The sequence below is a fragment of the Kryptolebias marmoratus genome, linkage group LG9 (assembly GCF_001649575.2).
Source record: "Kryptolebias marmoratus isolate JLee-2015 linkage group LG9, ASM164957v2, whole genome shotgun sequence".
NCBI lineage: Eukaryota > Metazoa > Chordata > Actinopteri > Cyprinodontiformes > Rivulidae > Kryptolebias > Kryptolebias marmoratus.
In genome coordinates, this window is record NC_051438.1 from 6,917,879 (window position 1) to 6,936,353 (window position 18,475).

The 18,475-nt window shown below is 39.6% G+C and overlaps 1 protein-coding gene across 2 annotated transcripts; it reads left to right on the forward strand.

The window, feature by feature from the left end:
• Positions 1-7,576: 7,576 nt before the first annotated feature.
• LOC108240044 (beta-1,3-galactosyltransferase 1-like) lies at positions 7,577-17,989 on the forward strand. Of its 2 annotated transcripts, none has more exons than XM_017423149.3 (6): positions 7,577-7,707; positions 8,086-8,230; positions 9,340-9,517; positions 12,198-12,251; positions 14,218-14,484; positions 16,561-17,989. In XM_017423149.3, the coding sequence occupies exons 2-6, from the start codon at positions 8,208-8,210 to the stop codon at positions 17,158-17,160; spliced, it is 1,122 nt and encodes a 373-aa protein (XP_017278638.1). In that variant the 5' UTR covers positions 7,577-7,707; positions 8,086-8,207; the 3' UTR covers positions 17,161-17,989. The 2 variants fall into 2 exon arrangements, with proteins under 2 accessions (XP_017278638.1, XP_017278640.1); XM_017423151.3 differs by having other exon boundaries at positions 7,689-7,707; positions 8,110-8,230.
• The last annotated feature ends 486 nt before the right edge of the window (positions 17,990-18,475 follow it).

Below are 18,475 nucleotides of genomic sequence, written 5' to 3' on the forward strand. Positions count from 1 at the left end.
TGTGATGTTTATATGCAGCATCAGCTTCTCCTTAACTCTTTACTATCAGCCTACCTTCCTAATTTCTATGTTCTCTCATGTTACCCAATCATTCTTTTGATCATATTGAAAACTAAAGTCCTTCAAACTCAGTGAGGACCCTGGTATGCCCTCCCACAACCTACAAGACCTAATAGAACATGGCTGAATTATAGGAAATTTGGAAAACCTTCTCAACCTCCCAGAAGCCCTTAAAAGAGAGAGAGATGAAGAAAGGTAGAGGCTTTTGAGTCAATTTCACCCAAAGGCCACGGGAGGGTTCAGAGTGAAGGCAATCGTAATGTTGCTACTCACCATATAGGTTTTACCTGCTATTTATTGTGTTTCTAAAAAGCTCTTTACCCCAGCCTTTGCGCAATTCTCTGTCCATGTCTGAATGCAGCTTTGTTCAGGAAGATTATGCCACACTAGGACGATGCTACCACCTCTGGGATTACATCTACAATAGGTTGTTTCAGTTTTTTCCATGACTGTGTTACAATCACGATTGTAGCCTAGGCCTGAGGCCAGCATGGCCAGTCTGGATTTAATTTCTGGATGACCGAGCCGCACTGGTGCATGTAGAGCCTACCCAATAAATACACCGCCTCACACTCTTCCACCCAGCACCTTCGTATATTTCCATCATGATTTTTTTGGTTTGGTAGCGGGGTGGGTGGAAGGTGTTGTGTCACAAAACAGCACCCTGATTCAAAAAGCACAATTAGGGAAAAACTTGGAGTGTTTAAAAGAAAACAAGTTCAGTTGCTTTCTATTTCTATTAAACTTTTAGGATGATATAATCTGCTGAACATTTCATCCGTTGCAAATGAAAATGTCCGCTGTGTAAATTCATTTGAAAAGTTGGTGTGAAAAGTTGCGATTTCCAAGGCACCTAAAATATGTCAGATTCTTTTTGGGACTTGTCAGGAACTCATTTTTTGAGCACTAGGACAACCGAGTGTCAAGTTAGTCAAGTTATTTTGTATTTATTTTAATTTGTATTTTAAAGTTGTGTCTGTTTTTGTGTGCAGTGACCTTGAGTGCCAAGAAAGGCACCTACAAATAAAATGTATTATTATTATTATTATTATTATTATTATTATTATTATTATTATTATTAAGTGGGTAATGGATTTGGACCCAAATACAGGCAGACACAGAAGGAGTTTAAAAAAAGAAAACTTTTTTTTTTTTAAATAACAAAACACAATAGGCTATCAAGGCAGCAAAATCCAAATAACAAACCGTACTTACCAAAGGGGGACACGAGGAGGAAGATACAAAGAAACCAGACAGTGCAACAATGAACAAGTGAGTATGGGAAGAAAATGAACAGGTTTTTAAAGGCAGAAGGTGATTGGTAAGTGGACATGGGTGACTGATTTGGGGAGTGCAAATGGGTGTGGCAGAGGACACAAAGAGCCCAGGGGGCAGACTACACAACAAGGAAAGTATAAGCCACATAGATCACAAGAAAAATAAAGCTACAGAAACACAAGAGAAAAAAAAACCCATCACACAATAACACAAAAAAAGAAGTTGCCCTGGTAAATACAAGCAAATGGAAAGCTTAAGCATAGCGAAACACAAAGTACAAATGAGCAGAATGTTGTTCTCGTTCATCCAGGACTTGGTAATCCTTGACGGTTTCAACAAAGGCCACTGTACTTCTTTTGATTCTTGAGGACTTTTTGCTTCTTATCCAAGTTGCTTTCTCAAACTGAAAGGTGCAGAGTTCCAAGTATGTAAATTGTTTTAGACGTCTCCTTCTTGCGGGTTGTAGAACTCACATGTAAATTACTCTCCCTCCCATCACTCTCGTTTCTAGACAGGCAGTTTCACACCAGTTTGTGCCTTCGTGGATGTGACCAAAACATCTTGCATCCCTCTCAGAGAGTCAGACTTAGGGATTTGCATATGAATCCTGCAACTCACTAAAGATCAGTTTTTGTCAAGTCTTATGTTCTGTCTGTTGAATGCACAGCTAGTCTTAGAGATGTTTAGCTGGCAATGACATTGTTTCATCCTTAATTTCTGAGAGCTTCAATCTGAAACAAGTGGTCAGTTTATGAGCCTTACCAGCATCTGAAGGGGTTCAAGAGGTCAAAAGTTTGTGTCTGTTCATCTGGCAGGTGCTGAGCAGCAAAGATAAACTGTTGTTGCTCAGTTTCCATTCTGCTGAGTTTCTGAAGCCACAATTGGTAAAACTTGTACTTCTGCAATTGTCAGACAAAATAAATGGAGATGATCTTGATGTGCTTTGTGAAGTAAAAACTGTTTCCAAGACTGGAGATAACCTCCTCAAACAGAATCTGATTGGCCTTCAATTCACAACTCGAACTTGCACCAAAAGGTCAACTACAACCGCACTTTTAGTGATTTTTATATCGCAAGATGTCATACCTATTCCCTCATTTTGGCAACATAAACAGTAAATTTATCAAACTTTCTCAGTTCTACCAATACAAAAATATGTTTATTTTATTCACTATCTTATTGCATTAAAATAGCATCTTAACATATTTTAATAGGTGTAGTTGATGCTGATGAGAAAGGACCATTTTTGAATCAACTGATAAAAATGTTTTGAGAAATAGTAGGATATTAATAAGGAAAAATTTATATATATATTAATGGTTATCTTCTTGCAGAATAAAATCATTTGCATATTTGCAGCACATTATTTATTTTTTTTCTTTGTAAATACTGAAAACAACCTGCATATATGTGCAGAATGCGTCTGTGATAAGACATCTACTGAATAGTCAAATTAAAGTGCAGTGCTTACATAAGATACACCTGATGAGCTGCTAGTCTATTGCTCATAAAGTACACAAGGCAGAGATTAGCAGTCCCACTGATCTATCACACATTTTTCAAGGAAACTGTAAAGTGGCTGTGTTTGTCCTCTCAGTAATGACGCCTCTTCTCAGAAAATGCATTCTGAGAAGTAACAATATGTGTTTCACGTGGACCATTACAGGAAACAGACCGATGCAGTCTTCTGTGTAAATAACTGACTAATGCAAAAGTGACAGTGATGTAAAGTTTTATAAAACAGCATTCATATAAACCACTATAAAATACACCTTTTGGCCAAAAAAAAGGACGCAGACTCTAATATTTTGTTGGACCACCTTTTGCTGTGATTATGGTACACGTTCACTATGGCATTGCTTCAGCAATGTCGCAACATTTATTTCTGTCCAGAGTTGCATTAGTTTTTTGCCACAATCTTGTATTGATGACAGGAGATTTGGACCACTGCGCAAAGCCGTCTCCAGCACAACTCAGAGATTCCCAATGGGTTTAAGGTCTGGACTCTGTGGTGGCCAATCCATGTGTGAAAATGATGTCTCATGCTCCCTGAACCACTCTTTCACAATTCAAGCCCGATGAATCCTTGCATTGTCATCTTGGAATATGCCCGTGCCATCAGGGAAGAAAAAGATCCATTAATGGAATCACCGGGTCATTCAGTATATTCAGGTAGTCAGCTGACCTTATTCTTAGAGCACATACTGTTGCTGAACCTAGACCTGACCAACTGCAGCAACCCCAGATCACAGCACTGCCCCCACAGGCTTGTATGATGGGTGCATCACTTCACCTGCCTCTCTTCTTACCCTGATGCCCAGCACTCTGGAACAGAGTAAATCTCATCAGACCACATGACCTGTTCCCTAGCAAGCTGAAGCCTTTTTTTTCTCAATTAGCCTCACTGATAAGTGGTTTTCTAACTGCTGCAGTTGTCCAAAAACACATATTTATTTCATATTTATTTTATTGTTTTTTGGGGAGGGCACATTGTTGCCTTATATCTCCCTTCCTGAGGTTGAGGTTGTGTCTGGTGAAAACAGTCTGGTCTGATAATTCAGTCAGAGAAACGAAGACTTTCGCAACCACCTCCACCTGAAACGGGAGTAATTTTTTAAAATTATTTTCTAACTGGGTAAAGTTAAGCAGACAGCCAGGTACACGGCTTTCTGGTTTGGATTTGTCATTTTATTTCAAGTAATATTTCTGCAATAATACTTGAGCTTATCAAAGGTAAATGGTGGAGAGACTTCTGTGAAGTAAGTCTAAAAATATACAAAACTAAAGAGGTGATACTTGCACATATATGTGTATCTCACCATCTGATTACAGTTCCTACCTGAGCTTGAACAAGCAGTCTTGAGATCATTAAACCACAGAACCGTTGAGCTACAGCATACACATGTTGTAGGAAACCACAGAATTATGTAAGCTCTGCCTGTGGTTGATCTGAATATCTGCAGACACAGAAAATGGGCATACCCTGTTCAAGAAAATGTTCCGTTTTTTATCTCCCCTCTGTCTTTCATTTTCTGTTCTGTTTATGTCTGGTCTGTCTGCTCCAAGCTACTGACTGATGATTTATCTTCTAATTTTAGTCTCATAAAGGGATTTTAAGCAGAAAATCGCCTCTGTTGGACACAGCAAGTTTTGCTGCAACTATTCCTGTATTGAAAAAGATAAGGTGCGGTTTAACGTTTCTAGTGGTCATGTCACTGAGCTAAAACCAGCAGAATGTGTGCACAGGGTGGAATATTTTACGCCCCTGCAGTCATGATCACAAATCCTAAATCTACTGGCCTGTACGGCCATATAACTGCAAATAAGTCAAAAACTGAGAATGAATCATAAAAAACGTTTTAAATTTAATTTGAAATTGTCAAAACAATTGAAAAACACACAGAACAAAACAATACACAGCAAGCTAAGTAATTAAGTAGTTTACATTGTTTATTAAGAGAACTACTTACTTTGTGAGGGGGAGGATTTTTTTAAGGTGGGGCTGCACCTCAGCTGCCCTTGCGCCTGAAAAGAAAACAGTGGATTAATTTTATTTTATTTTTATTTTAAGGATTCAAGGATCTTTTATTGTCATACAAGCTCACACTTGCATGTTTGTGGTACGAAATTCGGACTTAGGTCCTAGTTGAAAAACCCTAATAAAAAATAAATGAATACATATAAATAAATAATAAAAGAGTATAAATATAGAGAATATATCTATCTACATATATATATATATATCCATATCTAGGGAGGGGCTGACACAGTCTGTGTGGTCTGAGGTGGTGGGAAGACTGCTCCCTACGGTCCTCTGTGCAGCCTTAATGACCCTCTGCAGAGCCATCCTCTCAGCAGCAGTGCAGTTTCCGTGCCACACGGTGATACAGGTGCAGAGAACGCTCTCCCCCGCACAGCAATAGAAGCTCCTCAGGACTGAGCTCCCAAGTCCTTATCTCCGTAGCTTTCTGAGGAAGTAGAGACGCTGGTGGGCCTTCCTGACCAGACAGGAAGTGTTGGCACTCCAGATAAGGTCATTGGATATATGCACTCCCAGATATCTGTAGCTGGAGACCACCTCCACAGCTGCTCCTCCAATGTACAGGGGAGGAGGAGGACACTTGTCTCTTCTGATATCCACCACCATCTCCTTGGTCTTCTTCACACTGATGCAGAGATTATTTTCTTTGCACCATTGCACCAGGAGTTCCACAGAGTCCTGTATTTGGACTCATCACTGTTGGAGATACATCCCACTACTGCTGTGTTGTCAGCAAACTTCACTATATGATAGCTGGGGTGTCTCACTGAGCAGTCATTCATCAGCAGAGTGAACAGGAGGGGGCTTAGCATGCAGCCCTGTGGTAAGCCAGTGCTGAGGGTGATGGAGGAGGAGACAGTGTTGTGGCTCCTGACAGTTTGAGGTCGGTTGGTCAGGAAGTCAAGGACCCAGTTCCCCAGTGTGGCAAAAGTGATGGCTGATAAAACACTACAACAGGGCCCTTTGTGTGCACAAATCTGTAATGGAGGCACTTCAGCGGCTACTTCTGGTCCAATTTGAAGCCACTTATGTCATTGAGGAAGAAACCCAACTTATTCTCCAGGCACTTGTAATGACACGGACTCTGGACACATGGAATGTGGGATGGACTCTGAGAGTTCTGGGAAGGCAGAGCTGGACAGCCATGGGTTTGATGATCTTTGAGATAAAAAATGGTCCAGTGAAGCAGGCCCAATCCAAAGGGGAAGATCTTTGGTGGACAGCCAGACCCTCTGTCCAGCATGGTAGACAGATGCAGGGCTTCGTCATTTGTTGGCTGACCTGGAATACACAACAGATGTCTTGAGAAGTGTCCTGCAGGCCTGATTCCATACCTTTTTGCATCTGCAAGCTGTGGCATGGGATGAGGGTACCATGGCTGTTCGTTCCTGGAGGGTGAACAATGGAGGCTGGAATCCGTAAACCGTATAGAAAGGAGACAGTCCTGTGGCGCTGGAATGGAGAGAGTTTAGGGCTTATTTTGCCCACATCAGGTTCTGCGACCACTTGGATGGATCCTGCCCACAGAGCATCTGAAGCTTGTTCTCCACCTTCTGGTTGATACTCCCTGTCTGACTATCCGACTGTGGGTGAAAACCAGATTTTAGATTCACCTGCCAAGCTGCTTATAGAACTCCTTCCATAACTGAGAAACAAACTGGGAACCCTGGTCAGAGACAATGTAAGAGGGAAAACCATGCCATCTAAAACTACACAGTGAGTCATTTTGGAGAAGCGATTCACTAGTTTTTGGAAGTAGGCAGACCTTTGATGAAGTCCAGGGGCATTGAGGTATGAGTAGAGGCCATAGATACCCAGCCGGGGGTCACTGTGAGGGTTTGGTCTGACAACAGGTCTAGCAGGAGAAAACAAACTCCCTGATTGTCTAGTTGTGGACTGTCATATGGATTATATACATTTGGGTTAAGGGTTTCTTTTTTGTCTCTGTGTATTATTTTTATAACTCTGTGTCTTAAAAGTATTATTTAACTTAAAAGTATTATATTGTCTTTCTGCATATTACTGTAGTAAAACGGGGCATTATTTGTGCAAATAGGTAAAGATTTGATGAAAGGAAAAGGGAAAATTTGATTTTTTTTTATTTCAAAATGATGGTACTCTTATATAGACTATTTTCCTGTAGTAATTGCCACATGTTACATTTGTTTACCAATATTAATTTGCCACCTTTTAAGCATCTCTCAGAACATGATTCCCACTACTTAGAAACAATTAAATGGAACTTTGAAGGGTTCAGAAGACCATTATTGGCATATTGTCAATATTAACACTTTTTTCAAGAGGTATTGATTTTCAAGAGCTCACCACAGCCATGGGGACCAATGATATGATTGCAGACAACTTGACCTGAACAGCTCATAGGACCTAGTTTTCCAAAAGATATGTTTTCTAAAATTCCCAGGGGCAGAAGAGGAGGGGGTTCAGGTACCCCATGGTCCAATTTTTTTATAAAGAATGTACATGTAATAAAATGTTTGAATGAAAAGAAAGATCTGTGTACATGAGTACACACACTGAAATGTCATAAGTTTACCTCACCAAAACCCTTTTTTCTCTCTGGCTTTTGACTCATAGAAGACCATATATAACTAATCTGTATCTAAAATGGATATTTGTACCTGCTCTTAAGGAAGCTTTGTGAGTTATTTTGACACAGTATCTCACAAACCACCAAAGTAGTCAGACAGTTAAAAGCGGAACAGAACAACATCCTCATTCTAACTCGCAGCTTCAGTGTCTCACTCACTAATGACTGGTTTCTTTACCACCGCTTGTCCAGAATGCCGGATGAATCTTTTTTTTAAATGGTAAATTCAGATCTTTATTGTTTTGATTGTTTGTTTGTTTGTTTGTTTGTTTGTCAAAACATATTGTCTTTAAAAAAAATCACATGTTAAGGCTGAATTGTATTTTATTTAACTGCAAAAGCTTTTATGACAGGTTCCATTTAATCAGCCAGACTTATTGCAGCAGAGATTACTTCAGAATTGTACAAATGGATCATTTCTTGTTATCTGACCAGAATGTTCATTTTTAAGCTTTAAAAGAATAAAGAAGACTTAATTTGGAATTTCTAATAAGCAGTACAATTTTCACTTTCCATGCAGTCACTGTGCATGTTTGAAATAATTTCTGCAAGAATAAGATCATCTTTCCCTGGCTGAATTCTGTCATAAACTCCACAGACATGTCTCTTCTTGTCCTTGAAGGAGCTCCTACATGTACTGCTTTCAACGGTAAACACACACAGTAACATATTGTGTTACCGCATGTCTCCTCTAAACCTGTTTGAGCTGTAAACGTCTCTATGGGAGGTTACAACACTAAACGGTAGGAATCTTTTTATTTGTTGTTAACTGACTGTTGATTTTTAACATTTAGTACTTAAGTTTCTGTATTAATAACATATAAAGAGAAAACATTACTTCTTGTCTAAAACTGGGAGTGTGTGTATCATGTCTCCATTGACAGTTTGATTTTTTCTTAGTTAATACTGGAGGTTTTGGTGAACAGGCAGTTGTACTTGAAGAATCAGAACTATTATAGTGGTAATATAAATAATGCTACCTACAGACAAGGGAGGCTGAATATGTGTTTACAAACTCAAGTCATCGTTGCTGAGTCTCTCGGGGTAAAATTTCTTCATTTCCCGTGTCTCACCACAAGCGCAGCAGACCATAAAAGACGAGGTGTCATAAAAAAGTAAATATATAGAAAAGAGGAACTTTCACATATTTTTACAGCAACAGTGAGACAGGAAAAAATGAGACTTATCGCCCGCCACCTTTCATGCCAGAGTTTCAAACCCAGATCATCTTGTGTTGAGAAATGACAAAGTTATAGTTATTTTGGTCAGACCTTATAAATTATGCGCAGTCTCATGCAGATGTCGCTAAATGTGTTCACACTTGTAATACGTGCTCAGTCTCAGTTAAAACTACACTAAGTTTTAGCTCAATATCTGTACAAATGAGTTACTGGCATTTTTCTCTAAGCTATTGTTGATTAGTTATGGTGGCCATCTTAAATTTGGGTGACTCCAAAAGTTAATAATTTGTAGATGTACAGCCAATGATCACTTTCTAAAAGTTTCATTAAAATTTATCAAGTGGTTTATGAGATATTTTGCTAACAGACAGGCAAATGAGACTATAACAGCTGTTGGCAAATACTTGAAAAACAGATCTAGTGCAATCAGTTAGAGCTCAGAGTATGTGTTTGGAATGACTCATGTCTACTAGTTTTACGTGAGTATGTGTAAAATTGGCTGAGTTATCGTCATTTTTGTGTTTGCTAATGTTGCTTATTTGCAGACATCTTAAATTGAACTGACTCCAAAAATGTATCAGCTGTAGATGTATATCCAGTGATCACTTTACAAAAGATTTGTAAAGATGTTCTGATAACCACCATAAAATGTTTCTTTCCTCTCTTGGCAGTGAAAAGCCTCTGTGGAAAAGAGCAAGAGGCTGGTTGTGCTTTTTGATGCTCTCACTTATGATGGCAACTTTAATCTTCTACAGTACAAGCATACTAATGTCATGGCCTCTGCCCTTTTGGAAAATAAGATCATTGTCAAACCATTTTTACAAGCCTACACCAGTTGGAAGTGTACATGTAAGTATTTCCTGTCCTCTTTGTAAGCAGGATCATGTTGAATGGTACAATGTTGTGATGATCTAAAATCAGAAATCCTTTTACATCAATGTATTCTTATCTTTATACAGCTTTAAGCCAAACTTTAGACTTCTAACTGTATTAGCAAGAATTATTGCTTCTTTCCCAGTTAAAATCCCTGAAATGAGAACCACAACTAGACCAATATTGACTTTACTTATATGTCCTAATGGATTCTAATATTTAGAACATGTAAATGAATAATCAGATATCACCTGCCAAGTAGCCATCAGAAGATGGGTACACTGTGGTCATAAAGGGATGGACATGGTCAGCAACAATACTCAGGTAGGCTGTGGCGTTGACACCATGCTCAATTGGTACTAATGGGCTCAAAGTGTGCCAGGAATATATCCCCCACACCATTGCACCACCACCACCAGCCTGAACCGTTGATACAAGGCAGGATAGATCCATGCTTTCATGTTGCTGACGCCAAATTCTGACCCTACCATCCGAATGTCGCAGCAGAAATGGAGACTCATCAGACCAGGCAATGTTTTTCCAATCTTCTATTGTCCAATTTTAGTGAGCCTGTGCAAATTGTAGCCTCAGTTTCCTGTTCTTAGCTGACAGGAGTGGCACCGGGTGTGGTCTTCTGCTGCTGTAGCCCTTCCACCTCAAGGCTTGACGTGTTGTGCGGTCTGCATAGCGGTTGTAACGAGTGGTTATTTGAGTTACTGTTGCCGTTTTATCGGCTCGAACCAGACTGCCCTTTTTCCTCTGACCTCTGGCATCAACAAGACATTTGTGCTCACAGAACTGCTGCTCACTGGATATTTTCTCTTTTTCGGACCATTCTCTGTAAACCCTAGAGATGGTTGTGCATGAAAATCCTAGTAGTCAGCAGTTTCTAAAAGACTCAGACCAGCCCATCTGGCACCAACAACTATGCCACGTACAAAATCACCTTTCTTCCCCATTTTGATGCTCAGTTTGAACTGCAGCAGATCGTCTTGGCCATGTCTACATGCCTAAATGCATTGAGTTGCTGCCATGTGATTGGCTGATTCAACATTTGTGTTAATGAGCAGTTGGACAGGTGTACCTAATAAAGTGGCTGGTGAGTGTATAATTTAATTCCTTGGCATCCATATACACTCCTGATCAAAATCTTAAGACCAGTCAAAAAATTGCAAGAATTTGCATTTTGTACTATTGGATCTTAAGAAGGTTCTAAGTACAGCTTCGCAATGTTAAAAGAAGAAATCAGCGTAAGAGACAAAAACTTTTGAGCGGGGAATTAATTGAAAACTGCATTTACACTCAAACATGATTTTTTCAGCTGATCAAAAGTTTAAGACCATAGTCTTTAAAAGCCAAAAGCTGTGCAAAAATCTGGATTCCATGTAATTTTCTGTCAAGTCTTTACACTGTCAAGACCTCCTGATGGCAAAAGCAAAAAAGCTGCGATTTTTTTTTTTTACTAAAATCAATAAAAAAAAAACAAATTTTAATATATATAAACCAAAAATACTTCCTAGTTTTGTAAGATAATTGCCAACAAACATTGACATTATCAAAAGGTGCTTTATTTGAGAACTTTGATAGCTTATAAACTGACATTCATGACCATTTCTGGATTGTCCCTGGTCTGCAGCTCTGCTCACATGTTTTGCAGACACAAAGTGTTTGTGGATGCGTTTATGTTCCATGATTACACTGCAGGACGTGCAAAACAGCTCCCCCCCACTCTCCTGCAGCTGGGGAGGAAACTGGTTTGCGACCGCAGTGAAGTTAGTTTTAAGTTAGATATTGGATATTCGCGCTCCGCGGAGTTAGCGGCGTCTAGCTCACGGCTGACCCGAAACAGGAGCGCTAATGTTGGCCAGCCGTTCTCTGCCGGCCCCTTCTCTCACGCGCGGTGGTTCACTTAGGGACGGCTAAGTCAGCCGTGAACCAGACACCGCTAACTCCGCGGAGCGCGAATTTCCAATATCCAACTTAAAACTAACTTCATTGCTGTGTTTTGCTGAAATCTTTGTGGGCAAATGTGAAGCATTAGCGCATATTTTGGCTTCGGTCGCTGCTCCTGCATGCTCCCGGCATTCTGATGTTAACAGGATGTGACGTCACATCTCTTCTTCGTGAGTTATTTGGGGTTATTTTGGTTAAAGTTGCGGGAAAGTTGCGGTGTTTTGGACAAAGTTGCACAAAGTTGCAATTTTGCGGGGTTTGCTTGATTTTGCGTTAATAGTTGCGATTGCAACATCGCAAAATCCTGGAGGGTCTGAACAATATGCAAAAGCATTGAAGTCAATGTTTGGCCACCTGCAGGTAATGGAAAACTAAATTTGAACTCTGAGTTTTATGGCATAATGTAAAAGCAAGCAGATATTAAACATTTATAGGCTTTGGCTTTTCAACTAGTTATGAAGGGGAGGTGTACATTGACAGAGGTTCCGTTTTTTGTGAAGTATAGCCAGCTTAAATTATTGTTATCATAAATGAGTGAAGTTGAAGGCAAGCAGACAAAAGACGAAAACAGACTCAGGGTTAAAAGGTAAGTGATTTTATTTACAGTGCGGGGAACTCTCCAGGAAGGTCTCTGGAAGAAGGTGATCTGTGTTCAGGATATTTTAGATAGTAGATAATGTGATATTGTAATTGTTTCTTACAGGCCGAAGCAGATCCAGGAATGAGAGGAAGGAAGGTCCAGGTGACAGTTCCAGAGGTGAGTGCATACACGTGATTTCCACAAGTGAGTATTTACAGAAGAGACTCTTGTGAACCAATACTGCTGGCAGTCAGGACTAGCAGGTGGGCAAACAGGCAGGCAGGCAGGCAGGCAGAAAGACCAGAGAAACTGCTCAGAAGTCCTGGTACTGAGTAATGCAAACAATAGAAGGTTAGTTTCTCTACCAAGGCTCACAACATGGGAGAGACAGGAGCCGTACCATAACCAAAGCTATAATCCAGCACTGATCTGATCTCTGCATCCACCTTAAGTAGCTCAGGAGTATCGTTAGGAAATGAGCAGCAGCTGCTGCTGGTTAAAAGCCAGAACCAATCAGGAGATGTCAGAGCAGGAGATCCCACAATTGTGGCACCTTTGACAGTCAGGAATTAATTGTACCTAAAATAAATATAGCACAGAAACTAAATTAGCTACAGTATTTCTTTAACACAGATCATAAATACAACGTTGAGTTTTCTTCAACAGTGTCTTTCTCTTTGCCATACTCCCATAAAGCTCAGACTGGTGAAGAACCTGATCAGCAGTGGTTATATGTACAGTCTCTCCATCTCACCTGCTGAAGCTTTAACTCATTCAGAGAGCTCACAGGAGTCTTGGTGGTCTCGCTCTCTTCTCCTTCTTCACAGTCACTCAGTTTGTGAGGACAGTCTGCTCTTGGTAGATTTACACACGTTCCATATTCCTTCCATTTCTTGATGGATTTAAAAGAACTCCTGGGATGTTTAGGGCCTTAAAAATCCTTTTGTGTCCATCGTCCAACTTGTACTTTTTAATAATCCTTTCTCTGAGTTGAATTAGGACAGTCACTTCAAAGGAGGTGAATATTTAAACATTTACTTATTTTACATCACACAGTATTATTTAATTGGCATTACTATGTAGAAACTTGATTTCACTTTGACACTGAAGGGTATTTTTTTTAATTAAATAATTTATTTTTTGTCAAAAAGTCACATTTATATTGACCATTTTTGATTTATGACAGCAATAAAAGCAAAAAAACATCCAAGGGAGTAAACATTTTTTATAGGCACTGTAACTTTGCAACTGGACAAGAACGATCTCAAAATACAAAAACTAACAAAAATCTTAAAAACCATGACAGTACCCACCCTCTGAGGGACTTTAGAGTGGCTACCAGTGTCCCATAACAACAACAATAAATGCCCATCCAACACAAGGCAGGAGGAAGGAGGAAACAGGTAAGACAGTTGTTGCAGTCAACATCAAGGCCATCCAGGCAGGTGAGACAGTTCAGGCTGAAACTGGTGGAGGGGTGTACAACAGAAAATAAAACTGGTGAAGGAAAACCATTTAGTAGAGCTTTCTCAAAGAAAAGAACTGGCATAGGCAAGTTACACACAGAAACAGGCCAAAAGTCATCCAGCAGGACCCTCTCAGTGACTAATGCTGATGAAGTTCAATTAGCCTTGACGTTCTTGATGACAACAACAAAAAGACAAAAGGAGTAGGAGAGGCAGCCAGACCCCCTTAAAGGCAGGAAAAGATAGAATGTGTGTCAGGCATCAGCAGGAGCCTCTCGACTAAAGAACCAGAAGCTGAAAGACAGAAAGGACATCCTTTGGGATCGCCTTGATGGCAGAAAAAGGATCTAGTGGAAGTTGAGGAGCAAGAGGAGAGGCATCCAACAGGACCCTCTGAGAACAGAACCAGGATGTGGAGTTGCAGTAAGTTTACCCGCGCCCATAGAGGAGGCGAGTCAGCACTTTCATTAAGAATCCTGGGACATGCACAATCAAACTTGTTGTTTTGTGTTTTGTTTTTTTATGCGTAAGCTATCAGCTGTATATTTTAGTTTACCCAAGCTGTGACTAACACTAAAATGCCCAGTATTGTCAAAATATCTTCAATTGTGTGTGCATGTTAAAAAAAGACAAGTTAACAGAAAAAAACTAAACACAAACCTGTTCTGTTCTATCAGTTACAGTCACAAAATATTGACCACAGTGAATACTTTGTGAAATACCCACATCAATACCGTTTCATACTGGACGAACCAATCAGATGTCACAAGGAAAACCCATTCTTGGTTATTTTGATCCCGGTGCCACCACAAAGCAGAGGGGCCCGCGACATCATCCGCCGCACATGGGGGAAAGACACCACAGTGCAAGGCCAAGTGGTCAACTACTACTTCCTGCTAGGACTGTCCAAAGTCAGCAATGGGACAGAGGAACCTGAGGAACAGGTAATTGTCTTTGAAAGTTATTGTTTTGTCTTCCTCTATTTTGTCTAACTTAACAATGCTGCATTGTGTCAAAGATCTTCGTCTAACTCACTGAAATTTGCTGTTGTGATGCCTGTGCTGAAAATGATAATACTCTGTTGACTGTTAACTTTAGACCAATTAGTAGTTACTTGTTCAATGAAAAGTATTTGAAAACCCTCCTGATCAAGAAACTTCTGAGAATTTAAAACTGTACTCAATAGTATTTCAACTAATGCAATTTGGATTTAGAGCTAATCATTCTATAGAAATGTTATTTCTATCACATTTTTTTATAGATAACAAAAAAGGTTTTGATAAATAATACTAAGGCTTTTAAGGCTGTTTTATTTTTCTTCTTGAAAGCACACAATTCACCCGGGCATTCTTTTTGATGAACTATCAAAAGGTTTTTAAAAAGAAAGCAACTCTGTTCTGTAGTTGGAGACATTTTGTTTCCCATCCTGGAAGCTTCTTCAATTTCAAACTGGAGATTGTGGAATTCCAAGCTTTAAACTGCATGAGATGCTCTGTTTATGCAAGCTAAATGTACATACAGATTAATCTCACTATCTGCCCACCAGAGAGTCATTAGGGTCTTTGTTTGCCTGAGATGGTTTAGTCACACCTATGAAGGTGTGAACAAGAGAAAATATGACTGGGTATCTGGCTAAATGCTGCATTGTAAGTGTTTGAAAGCTGAAAGCTGATCCCTCCTCACCTGTTTAAAGTTGGCTTCCATCACCCTCCCCTTAAACCATTTGTCATCTCTGTTCAAAATCTGAATATTTTGGTCCTCAACAAGTGTCAACATTCCTGAACATTCCTTTCTGCACTGAACTGCAGACACCACGTCGCTCAGTTTGTGTTTGGGTGTTTTGTCCTTAGGCTGGTCCAGCCTCTGTCTAAGAAACCTGTTGGGTTTGAAATGGATGGATGGTTTGCTCTCTCTTCTGGGTTTTCATATTTGGAATAACAGGCACAAGCACCAGAGCCCACCCTCAAATAATCCACTTTCAAACTAGCTCTTTTGTCAGTATCTGCAACTGTTGGTGGCTATTTAATGAATAGCATACATGAGGGAGTCTCTAAAATGTCTTCAAATTTTTGCAGGGGTTCTCAGTTCCTTTGCATAGTTTGCAGAGGTTCACCATCTTGTAGCTTGAAATTTAAACATGTTCAGAAAGTCTTAGATTCATCCCAGATGTCTCAAAAAATCTCTTTACTGACAGAAAATATCTAAGGCAACAGCCCAAAAATGTCTAAGTGTAAAAACCACTCCTATGATAAGAAATAGTCATTTAAACTCTGGTCCAAATCGGCCTGTTTCATTTCAAAAGTGTTCAAAATTAAATCCTAAATATAGTGCGCCTGCCAGGGTGGGTACAATGTGGGCAGAGATGGGCAGCAAACTAATGTGCATGGTGTAGAATATAGTTTTTCAAGTCATGCACACACAAACAGGATGTTCAAAAACTTCAATAACTATCCACGCAAAATGTGGCTGCATGGCTCGCTGGTCGCTTAGTTGCAAATACTCAGAATTCACTGACACTGCAAGAGAAAATTGCAGTGTTCACAAGCAATTTTCTCATAATTTTAAATTTGATGTTGACTGCTTAACTGCTCAATGCTATGCAACAATTTAAAGAATCCTTTTATCATAGAAACATTTTAGTATTTTCCCCTTATGTTTGTTTTAACCTTTAATTTACCACTTGTCCATTTATGTGCTGTGATATAAGAAAAAATATTTGAGCAATAACAAGACTTTTTTTACACCATCACTTAAGGCATTAAAACATTTAATGTTTTAATGTTTTTAAACTTCCTTTGGTTGCCAAGATCACAACTAAAGTATCACAGCTCAGACCAGATGGTTTTAGGTTTTTGTACACACAAGTCACAAGGTCTTAAAACCACACTACACAACCAGCAACACCAAAAGACAAGAAGTTCACTCAGTGGTGAGCGTGCTAAGATTTGACAGAGCCAGGCATTTTGCTCTGTAGAGTTTCTAATTTGCTTTAAACTTGCTTCCCTCTCTGTTTCCTTCAGATATTACTTGAAAGCCAGGAGCACCACGACATCCTGCAGAGTGAGTTCTTGGACTCCTACAAAAACCTCACCATTAAAACAATGCTCATGTTCGAGTGGCTCAGTGCTCGCTGTCCCAGCACCTCCTATGCCATGAAGGTTGACTCGGACATTTTCCTCAATCTACACAACCTCGTCGATGTGCTTCTTAAAGCCCCTCGACAGCTCTACATGACAGGCTTGGTGATAAGGAATGCTCAGGTTCTACGAAACCCAAACTCCAAGTGGTTTCTGCCCGCCACCGCCTTCCCCGAGTTGGTCTACCCCCCTTATCCCATGGGACTGGGCTACGTCTTCTCACTGGATTTAGCCAAGAGAATACTGGAGGCTTCAGCGCACATTAAAGCTGTTTATATTGAAGATGTATACGTGGGTCTGTGCATGAGACATTTAGGAATCGAACTAAGAGATCCTCCTCGCAGCGGTTTGTTTATGTCTTACATGCCTTTTTCAATAGACAAATGCTACTGGGCCTCGGTCATCACAACAATGCTGCAAAATTCGGAGCAGCTGCTGGATGTATGGAAGGTGTACAAGACTCAGGCACAAAGTGGCTGTTAGACTTCTTTTGTTTGGGAAGCACAAACATTGTTACCGTCTTACACATGCAGTCTGCCTCGGAACTGCCCTGCCCCTCCACAAGTTAGAACATCGCTTTGTTTACACTTTACATGCCACTCTTGCTTGTTATCTTTGTGTTTCATTTGTCATTCTTGAACTGGAGATGTGCTTTTAGTGGCTCAGCAAAGCAGGCTCTCGTTTAAAGTGTGTTTTTGTAATTTAAAAATGTAAAAAAAAAAGTATATATACACAGCTAATCAACTTTCACAAACAGGAAAATGATTTTAAATCATTTTTACAGGTTTTGATCTAAAATAGCTGACTGAGTGAGTTATTCTTAGCACATATTCTCAGGGCTAACAGATCCAGAGATCTTGGCTTAAAATGTTACCATTACCTGTTAGTCAACCCCGTTTGTATGTTACCAAAATATTTCATGAACTCATAGACGCATTTTCATAAAACTCAGATCCTTGGATGTACATCAACTGATTAACTTTTGGAGTCGATCCACTTCCGATTTGTTGTGGCACCGCAGCCCCACACCACCAGAAATTAGGGACAAAAAGTGTAGAAGGAAGCTGCCACAAGCAGTAATATACAGTAATACAGTAATATAATTAAAACAATTATATCTGTTTAATCCATCAGAGAGTCTGTTTAACAGCTGATAATGGATTGTGAAACGGCATCACGGTGATGAAACTATTTTTGTTCTTGGTTGTTATTTATTATTATATATATATATATATATATATATATATATTTCTCTTAAATTCCTTTTTAACTGCACCTTGTCATTGTTTTTGATTAAAACAAGTAAATCACACAGATCGTTGCTGAGCCATAAAACAGGGGTGTCCTACAGCGGCTCAGACTGAAGCTTAGAGAAGCTGCTGGCAACCTATGAGATGGACTGCGCACCATCATGTATTACACCATGTATTATGTTGTGCTCGAGTTTGAATTTGAATCATTTTCAGTCATTTACAGGTCAAAAACCCTTGGACTCCAATATATTTGTCCGGTTTTCCAACCCTAATTGACGACTTACCTTTAAACTCCCCCCATCAAAATAAGTAGAATGCTCAAATATCTGTCTAGATATTCTGACTTGTAATCAGGGACAAAGATGCGTTTCTCCTTTGATCAACAGATACAGAACTACAGGTGCTGGTCATAAAATTAGAATATCATGAAAAAGTAGATTGATTTCAGTAATTCCATTTAAAAAGTGAAACTTGTATATTATATTCATACATTACATACAAACTCATATATTTCAAATGTTTATTTCGTTTAATTTTGATGATTA

Excerpts from the sequence above, each read along its gene's own strand:
- LOC108240044 (XM_017423149.3), top strand. The coding sequence starts at position 8,208 with ATGGGAGGTTACAACACTAAACG. Across the intron at positions 9,518-12,197 it reads CACCAGTTGGAAGTGTACAT|GCCGAAGCAGATCCAGGAAT; the intron begins GTAAGTATTTCC and ends TGTTTCTTACAG. Across the intron at positions 12,252-14,217 it reads TCCAGGTGACAGTTCCAGAG|TTACAGTCACAAAATATTGA; the intron begins GTGAGTGCATAC and ends CTGTTCTATCAG.